This window comes from Aythya marila (genome assembly GCF_965140915.1).
Source record: "Aythya marila genome assembly, chromosome: 7".
Classification (NCBI taxonomy): Eukaryota; Metazoa; Chordata; class Aves; order Anseriformes; family Anatidae; genus Aythya; species Aythya marila.
The window spans coordinates 32887472-32896959 of NC_139048.1; the positions used below are offsets into that span (position 1 = coordinate 32887472).

Below are 9488 nucleotides of genomic sequence, written 5' to 3' on the forward strand. Positions count from 1 at the left end.
CGGCCAAGTGGAGAGGGAAAAGGGAAAAGAAATAAAAAGCGAGGCCACACCTTTCCTCAGCTCCATTCCCAGGCACTACAAACCTCCTGGGGCAGGAGCTGTGGGCCTGCACAGTTGGGGAGCTCTCCTACGTCGCTCTGTCCGTCCATCCGTCCATCCGTCCGTCAGCACTGCGGCGGGGCGCTTCCACCTGCCCTACACCAAGGGTCAGGATTTCTCATGCGAGCACGGGCAGGGAAAGGCAGCGCTGCCCTTGGTGTATCACAAATTCGGGCAGGCAACAGGAAAAATCTTCCGCAGCCTGGGAGGCACCCAGTCGGGATGGAAACAATACTGGCCGCCGCGCGCTCGGAGCCCCAACGCTTTTTTTGTGAAAAGTAAGAAGAATGGATGTTTACTCACAGGAAAGCTAAGAACGGAAAAAAGTTATCAACTCCATTGTTTGCCGCAAATAAGTTCACCTTACCCAGTCCCAGGGTGAGCTTTTAAAATAAAACAAACCCCAAACCGCTGCTTTTTGGCGCTTAACATCACTCGCAGGCCAGCGGGCGCGGGGGCAGCACCACCTCCTGGCCGAGCCCCCCGAGCTGATCGCAGCTTCCCCGGGGGGACCATGAGACGCCCCTGGTGCAAAGGACGAGGAGGTGGCACGGGCACGGAGCATCCCATGGCATTTTATCGTGGGCTGAGAAGGGGAGGGACATGCAATTAGGGGACGAAGGGGGACCCTCGGTGGCCGTGCAACCAGGCATGGGGAGAGGGCAAGAGAAGGGGAGCAGGAGGTGAGTGGTTTGACTCAAATCCCCCAAAATTTCTCAGAAGCCTGGATTGTGTTGTGTGTTGTTTTTTTTTCCAGCAACAGGTGTCTTTTCCTGTTTTTATCAGGTTTATCCCTGGGCTCTGCTGCCTAAAGCAATTGGTTGACGGCAGGAGCGCTGCACACCCATCGACGCACGCATGGCTCCCCTCTCCGGCACATTTGGGCATCAGGAGACGCAGCGGGGGGCAGGGGGGGCACACAAATAGCAGCTGGGTTTGGAAGGAGAGGTGACAAATGGCAGCGCCGCGCTCCCTCGGGAATTATTAACGGCGGGGGAGGCTGAAACCTTGGCTTTGCCCGTGCAGACGGGTCCGGCCGGGAGCGGGGCCCCCAGCGGTGCGCCCTGGCAGGTTTACGAGCTCCGTGTCAGGGATAAATCATTGCCAGAGCCACAAGGTCAGGGGACCCCCAGGGCCGGGGGAGGTCTCCTTGCTGTGATGTCCTTGAGCTCCCCGAGCCTGTGTTGCTCGCTGCTCATGCACACAAGGGGTTGAAGCAACCCACGGTCAGACACGCGTTGTCGCTCCCAACCCAAGGGACAGCGGGGTGGACCCAAAACGCAAGGACCCCATATGTTGACCCCATGTCCTCTCCTTCCTCGCAGACCCTCTGGTGGTTGCAGCAGCAGCTCCAGGTGGCCGCCGTGCCGCGCTGAGTGTTGACCCAGTGCTATCTCAGCTCCCACCTTATCAGGGAAAGGGCCAGCTTCGGCACCGAGCACCTGCCCCATTAATCTTCCCCTGCCCCACGGGCGCAAGGTCTGGAGGAAAGGACCCATCTGGGGATGGGGAGGCAGGGATGGGGACAAGCTGGTGGCCTCCATGGGCTGGTGCTCAGCACCTCCTGAAGGCCAGTGAGCAAGTGGGACCTTCTGTGGGGTTAGCCGACGTGGCGCAGCCCGGTTCCGGATGCAAATATGCATTGATTTGCCCTTTTCGTCCGCCGTATGAAACCTCCAGCGCCGGCCCCCGCCCGCCCTCCCCGTCGTGTGCAGCCCCTGGCCCAGACAGCGTTTCCCCCTCGCGCAAACTTGTGATCTCTTTTCAGCCACGGCTTTGTGTATGGGCTTTAAAAGGGGGCACTGCGGCTTTAAAGAGATTCCCAGACTTGCCTTTGTGACCGGAGGAGAGGGTGGGGTGGTGGCGGAGGTGGGGACCCAGAAGAATGAAATAAAGAGGAGTACAACAAAAAGAAGTTAAAAGTGTGAGTGACAAGTTTGCGGCAACAGGCTCCAGCCCCTGTGGGGTCGTTTGCGCGGAGAATGGAAACAAATGAACAAATGAGCTGGATTTTCATGCTTGGTGGACGGTGAATGAATAAGCATCTTTTAAAACCCTATCAGGAACTCTTTGGATTGTCATTATAGCCGCGAGGGGCTGGGGGGGAAGGCAGACTTTTGAGCGCTGGCCATGTGAAAGAATCCCGATTCTTCGCCTTTTCTTCCCCGGCGAGCGCGGCTACGCCGAAACGTGCAGGAGGTGCAGGAGCTGGGAGGAAAGGGTCTGCGCAGGAGCATCCTGGCCCCGGGAGCATCATCCCATCCCCAGGAGCATCCCATCCCCAGGAGCATCCCAGCCCCAGGACCGAGCCGGCGAGGTGTGGACGGAGCCAGAGGGCAGGGGCAGCTCACTTAAAGCCACCCTCAGGGCACGGAGAGGGGCCAGAGGTCAAAAGTGCTGCCCCAGGAGCGTGAGCATTGCCCAAGTTTTCTCCCTTCTTGGAGGTGAGGGATGCTATTTGGGAATGACATGGTCAGAAATCCTCTTGTCCGAGCAGAAGGAGACCTAGACCCAAGGAAATGTTGGCTTGTGGCCATGGGGGTCTCCTCCAGCTACAGAACAAAAAAGGCGAGCACCTCTGGCAGCGCGTGGGCCATGTTTCTCCCCAAGCATGCGAGGGCACAAGCCCCGTGGCCACCTGTTTCTGCCAGATCAAAAAGCCCGGAGGCCGCTCGTTGCAGCAGCCCCGGCCATAAAGGCAGGGCGCTGGCGCTGGGACAGCCCCGCCAAGAGAAATGAGACCATCGTGCACTAAACACAGAGAAAAGATAAATGGAAAAGGAGTCTTTCAGTCTTCATTATCAAGTTTCCATGGGTTTGCCAAAACCATAGCAACCAGTTCAAGCAATGATTAACCTAATAATGTGGAGGCAAAGGGGAAAAAAAAGAAAAAAAGAAAAAAAAAGCATTCAAGCCCCTAAAGAAGTCACTAGTTCTCCAGAGGTAGTAAATCCGACCTTCCCCCCCCAGGACATGCAGCCCCACAGCCAGAAGAGCGGCGGCATCCCGAGCCTCCGGCCAAAAGGCCCTGCAAAGCAGGAAAATCCTAGAATCATTAAGGTTGGAAAAGACCTTCAGGACCTTCACCTGGTCCAACCATCCTCCTGCCACCAATGTCACCCACTGAACCGTGTCCCTAACCCGCGGAAGCGCCCGCCAGCTGGAGGTGCAGGGGTACATAAAGTCACCTCTCAGGGGTTTGGCAATACCTGCTGCTCCTGGGGCTTTTAGGGCCATGTCTCCTGGCCATATAGCCTCTGGGCTGCCTTTGGGAATTTCTCCCAAAACGTCCCTTTTGCAGACAGAAGGGCTGCCTGGTTATCCCCCGCAGCCCCGGGGCGCCCGCAGGTGAGGCGCAGCGCTGTAGGACCAGCGAGGAGCGACCCCGACAGCAGCAAGCACGACATCACTCCACCCCAAAAACCACCACCACCATTTTTGGGTTGATTTTGGGGGACGATTTCCACCTTTCCCCTCGCTGTGACCACACACACAGCCTCTCCCCACCGCCAACAATAACGCGATTCAGCCGGCGAGCGGGGCGGGGGGCAGGACTCCCACCACCTCCCCACGCCGCCCGCCCCCGACCCCCGTGCGCGTCCCCGCGGGCCGTGGCGGGGCAGCCCCCACGCGTGGGGTCCCGATCGCCCCCGGCCCCTCCTCGGCCGCCTTCAGCACCAGGGAGAGCGCCCGGCCCGCCGGGACAGCGCCCGCCCCGCGCAGGGCAGAGCCCCCCCAATTCCCCCAAATCCTCCCCATGCGCACCCCCACACCCGGCTCCCCGCACCCTCTGCGGTTCCCCCCTCCCCGTTCTTCTTCGTCTCGGAGCTTTTTTCCTTTTTTTTTTTTTTTTCCCTTTTTTTTTTTCCCCCCTTTTTTTTTTTTTCTTTTTTTTTGTAGGGGGGGACGCGCGCCGCTGTCTCCCGTACCCAAATTTCTTTTGTCCTACAAATTGCCTCAATTGCGGGGCTCTTCGCTGCCGGCGAACGGGCTCGGCGGCGGACAATTAGCATCACAACGGGCCCGCGGCCTCGCGGCCCGCTTTGTCTCCCCGGGAGGGGAGGGGGCCCGGCCGTAAATCTGCAGCTACAAATTGAGACCCCGGGAGCCCCCCGTCCCCGTCCCCCTGGGGGCTGCGCGGGAGGGGTTTCTCTCCCCACCTCCTGCGTTTCTAACCGCTCCGGCCTCCCCCCGAATAGGGGAGGCTGCTGTCGGGCCGGGCCAGCCCCGAAATGACCCCAGGGCGCTGAAAATCCGGCGGCGAGGGGGTCCCACGGCCCCGCGGGGAAAGGAGCGCAGGGGACGGCGCAAGATGCGCGGGTGGGTGGCGGGGGGCGCACGGCCGCGGGGTCCCCCTGCGCCGCCCCTGCCCCCGGACCCCAGCTCCGCGCAAGCCCCCGCAGAGCCCGGCGCAGCCTCCGCTGCGGGCTGCGCGCGATTTTGGAAGCGCTCCTCGGGAAAAGCAAACGAAAAACAAGCCAACGAACCCCAAATCGCCGCGTCGCGCAGGTCTGGCCGCGACACACTTTATTCCCCTCTCCTGCCGAATGAAAAAGAAGGCGCCCCCCACCCTCCCCTCCCCGCCCCGGTACAAACAGCCGGACCACCGCTGCCAAAAATACTCTTATATACAAAATATATATTTGTTACGAACTATAATCAATAAATACCGATAGCGACAAATTAATATAATTTACCGTTTCCGAGTACAAAACCGTGATTTGGGGCCGCCTGCCCACCGCTCCCGGGCCGGGCCGAGCCGGGGGGCGCGGGGCTCCCGCGGGTGTCCCCCTCCCCGGTGCCCAGCGCGGAAAGTGCGCGGGGAGCCCCCTCCGACCGCGATTTGGGGCCGGGGCAGGGCAGGAGCGGGGGACAGCAGCTCCGGGGGGCTCAGAGGAAGGCGGGGAAGGCGGCGGGGGGCGCGGGGACGGCGGGGCAGGGCGAGCCCCAGGGCCCGGGGGAGGCGGCGGGGGGCGGCGGCGGCGGGGGGGGCTCGGGCAGGCTCTGCTCGGCCAGGCGCAGGCTCTGCGTGAGCGCCCAGATGTAGTTGTGCGCGAAGCGGAGCGTCTCGATCTTGGTGAGCTTGGCGTCGTCGGGGAAGGTGGGCAGGACGCTGCGGAGCGCGTCCAGGGCGGAGTTGAGGTGGTGCATGCGGTTCCTCTCCCGGTCGTTGGCTTTCATCCGCCGGCTGCGCTTCTGCTTGCCCAGCAGCCCCTCGCTGCGCGCCTTCCCGCGGCCCCTCCGCGCCTTCCCCTTCCTGCGCGCCGGGGACGCGCCCCGGCTGCCCGCACCCGCACCCGCACCCGCACCCGCGGGGCCGCCGGCGGCCGGGGAGGGGGCGGCGGGGGCGGCGGCGGGGGGGCCGCCGAAATAGGGCTGCCCTTCGCCCGGGGGGCACTGGCTCTGCGGGGCCATCCTGCAAAGCCAAGCCCCGCGGTAAGGCTCGGGGGGAGCCGGCCCCGCGGCCCCCTCTGCGCGGCCCCGGCGGCGGCTTTACCTGCGCGCCCCGGGGGGAGGCTGCGGGGAAGGAGAGGGGCCTCGGTTCCCCTTCTCCCGTGCCGAGCCGAGCCGTGCCGAGCCGTCGAGCGCGGGCAGGACAGGTTGCGCGGCCGGCACACGACTGCCGTTAGGCCCCTATATATAGGGCCGGCAGACAATGGGGATTTCCCGGCCGGGCAGCGTGTGCGCCCCCCCGCCCGCACCCACCCCTTGGCACGCTTTTATCTTATCAGCCCGCCGGGAGCGTGCCGGGCCCGGCACCGCCCGCCGCCCCGAGCCGGGCCACGAGAGAGCCCCCGACAGCTCCAGGGCGATCCCGGCCCCTCGCCCCCTCTCCTCGCCCCCACCGCGCCGGGGCCGGCCCCGCGCCCCTCGCTGCCCTCCGGGCTCCGAGCGGCCGGGGGGAGGACTGGGGGGGCCTCTCTCCCGCCCCCCCCGCGCCGGCCCCTCGCTCCCCCCGGGGAAACGGGGGCCGCGTCCCGACGGGGAAGGGTCCCCCCCTGTTGCCCCCGGCAGCCGGCGCCCCTCCAGCCCTGCGCTCGGGCCGGGCCGGGCGGCTCCACGGCCGGGGCTCGGTGCGCAAAACGTGCCCGGGATTTTTGCGCACCGGCAGCGACGGGCGGCGGGGACCGGCCCGTGCCCGGCTCCCGTTGCCCCGGCGCAGGGCGGGGGGGCGCGGACGGCGAGGCCGGGGCCCCCCTGCGGAGCCCGGAGCCCCCGCTGGGGGCGGGCAGGGCCGGCGGGGGGGCGCAGCCCCGGCGGGGAGCGAGCCCCCCACTCCCTCCCCAAAGCAGCGCGGCGGCGCCCGCCGGGGGAACGGCGCCGCCGGGAGCGGCCGGGCCGGGCCGAGGAGGGGCTGAGGCGGCTCCCCCGAGCCGGGCTCCGCTCCCCGAGCCCCGGTGCTCGCCCCCCGACCCCCGGGCCCCGTTGCCCGGCCCCCGGCCCGGCGGTGCGCGGTGCCTCTCCGGGAGCGCGGCGCGGCGGCTCCGCTCCCCCCCGGGCGGCGGCGGCGGGCGGGGGAGAGGGGCCGGGGGGCGGAGGGGGGCGAAGGGGGGGGGGAGACGACGGCGGCCCGGGCGCCCCTTCTCGAGGGGCGGCGAGGAGGGCAGGGGAGGATGAATAGGAAGGGCCCGGCAGGTTTTTTTTGTGCCTGTGCAATTGGATGACAAAAAAATCTGGCGAGCGAGTTTCCAAGCCTCAGACTGCCCACTTCAAACGTCCTTCAAACAAAAGCTGGAGAGGGAAAGAAAGCCCCACCTGGTACCACTGTTTGCTAAAATAATAATAAATAGATTTCGTTTAATAAATAATTACAAGAGATTGTAAAGTGGAGTGCTTTGGGAAGCATTAATCATGGGGCTGGGGGCAGACATCACCTGCTGGCAAACAAGACAACTTTATTGTTAAATCACCTTCCCACTGCCACTTTCCGATAACTCCCTCCTGTTGCCACAATGCCCGGCCGGGTATGTTTACTCATAGTTAGCATAACAAGCACAATATTACCACAAACGTGATAAAAATCTCCGGGGGCACCGCGTCGGGCTCCTGCTCACACCTGTCTGAGCCGCTGCGGCGCGGGGCTGGCACCAAACGGCCCTTCCCGGAGGGGCCCTTCTGGCGTTTACATTGGCCTATTTTATGCTCCTTTATAACAGGTTTACTGCAAGCCCTATCTCCCGGCCCTATTTGTCTTATTTTATTGAAAACATATGGCAACCAGCGGAGCCCCGGCACATCCCTCGCCTGCCAGGCGTTGGAGACGTTTCGCAGAGCCGCGGCCCGGCCGCAGCCCGCCCGCCCGACGGCCGCGGGTCGAGTGGCGAAGAAACGGGGCTGGGGAGGGCGGCCCGGATCCCCACAGCCCCCTCGCCCCCTTCCCCGACCCCCACGGGCACGGCCGGGACCGCTCCGCGCCCCGCAGCCCCGGCCGCGCACGGCCCCGGGGCGCGCCCGCTGCTCCCCTTTCCCTCCTCCTCCTCCTCTTCCTCCTCTTCCTCCCGGGGCCGCGGCCCTGCCCGGAGCCCCCGGTGCTCACGGAGCCCCCCAGGGCCCCGCAGCCCCTCGCTGCGGCTCCAGGCAGGTGCTCGGCAGCCCCCGCGCCCCGGGGCGAGCGCGCTGCGGGCACCCGAGGAGCGCGGATGCCGGGCGCGAGGTGCGCCAGGTGCCCCCCTCCGTGAGCGCCGGAGCCAAACGAGATTTCTCCTTTCCTCCCCAACGGGGCCGGCCCCCACGGCGGGGAGAGGAAAAGGGGCGAAAAGGAGAGCAAAAAAAAGCAGGAGGAGGGCAGGGAAAGCGGCGCCGGGAGCGCGTCCCTGCCGCCCGACGGGGCGCACGGCTGGGGACAGCGGGGCCCCCCTCGTCGGGGACAGGGACAGCGCCGAGCCCGGAGCCCCGCACGGGCAGAGCTGCAAAGGGAGCTCGGAAAACCCGCAGGCACCGCTCCGACCGTGCCCCAGGAGGAGGAGAGCTGAGAGGGCGCAGGGAGAGGAGCGCCGAGGGCTCCGTCCAAGCGTGGCTCTAAAACGCAGCCTGCGGGGGCAGGAGGCTGCTGGCGCCCTGCTTTAGGGCAGAACAGGAGCGCAAGCGTTCAGACACCTGGATTATCTCCGGCTAGGAGGTGGGAAAGGACAAAAAGTGGCAGGGAAAGGACAGGGAGGCAGCAGACACCAAGCACGAAGGCGTCGGAGGAGGATTGGGGTGGGCGATGCCCACAGGTGCCCGTGCCGCCCCGTTACATGAAGGCATTCGCCCAGGGTTTGCCTCTCCCTCGGGTTTTCCAAGCATGCCCAAGCCTCACCAAGCCCCTGGCCAGGTCCCACAAGGCACCCCATGGCCAGGGTGCTCAGGCTGGCATCACCCTGAGCAGCACTCCTGTCCCACCGGGCAAACCCCAGCTTCTGGCACGCTGGTGCACAACGGGGCTGCAAGGGTGCAGGCTGGAATGCTCGTCAGCTCTTTGTCCTGCCAGCTGCTCATCAGACACAGGGACTGGGCTCACCTGCCGCCCAAAGTGACCCCAGATGAGCTTTCCTCTCCACGTTGGAGGCTCTGCTGGTCAAACTGGAAGCAGTGCAGGAGAAAGAAGAGAAATCAAGGCCAAGCGCCAGCCCTGTCCCTCCTCACCCTGCTGCTCAGGACAAAGCCTCTCCTTGGCTCCCTCCCAGGTCCAGCAGAAGACAAGGCGAGTCCCAGAGACCAGGGGATGGTTTCTGCCCTAGGCTGAGACGTGTGATGGATCCTTGGTGATGCATTCATAGGAAGCCATGGCCAAACCTCACACCAAAAAGCCAGGACAGTGAAAGGCAGTGATTTCACAGCAGATAACAGCAGGGAGAGCTCACAACGTTCCCTCACCTGGCTGCACCTGTGTGACGTTAGCAATTTGTGTGGCCAGGTGACCCCCCAGCCATGGGGCTCATTGCTGGCCATGCCTGGCAGCTGGGCTCGGACCAGAGCCGGCCTCAGAGCAGGGGCTGCAGCCCATGGGATGGGGTCAGGATGGGACCATGGGCTGTAGAGCCCAAGGACGTGGTCCTGCTCCAGTCCTCAGTCCTGACACGTGGCGTTCCCCAACCCACTGATGGCCTGGGGGCTGCCTTCCCCCCATGGACACACACCTCGGGGTCCCAGCAGCGTTTTCAGGTGCTGCTTTGACAGAAAAGACACAGGTGAGGTGCTGCTGGTCTGGATGAAGCTTCCTCGGTTTTATCAGCACCTTCTCAGGAGGTGTTTATCAGCACCTTCCCCCCAGGGGACAGAGGTGGGCTCGGGTCCCACGGGGCACCCACAGGTGGTGCTCACGGCCACGAGGAGCAGCCCCCAGCCACCACCAGCTTCCGTGGGTCCTAGGCTCCAACCCCCCCGTGCTGGGCGCAGGGATCCCCTCC

At 64.8% G+C, this 9488-nt stretch overlaps 1 protein-coding gene across 1 annotated transcript; it reads right to left on the minus strand.

The window, feature by feature from the left end:
* Positions 1-4989: 4989 nt before the first annotated feature.
* Positions 4990-5514, minus strand: NEUROG3 (neurogenin 3; the record flags this gene model as incomplete). Its single annotated transcript, XM_082765280.1, has 1 exon — positions 4990-5514. The coding sequence occupies one exon, from the start codon at positions 5512-5514 to the stop codon at positions 4990-4992; it is 525 nt and encodes a 174-aa protein (XP_082621406.1).
* Positions 5515-9488: the final 3974 nt, after the last annotated feature.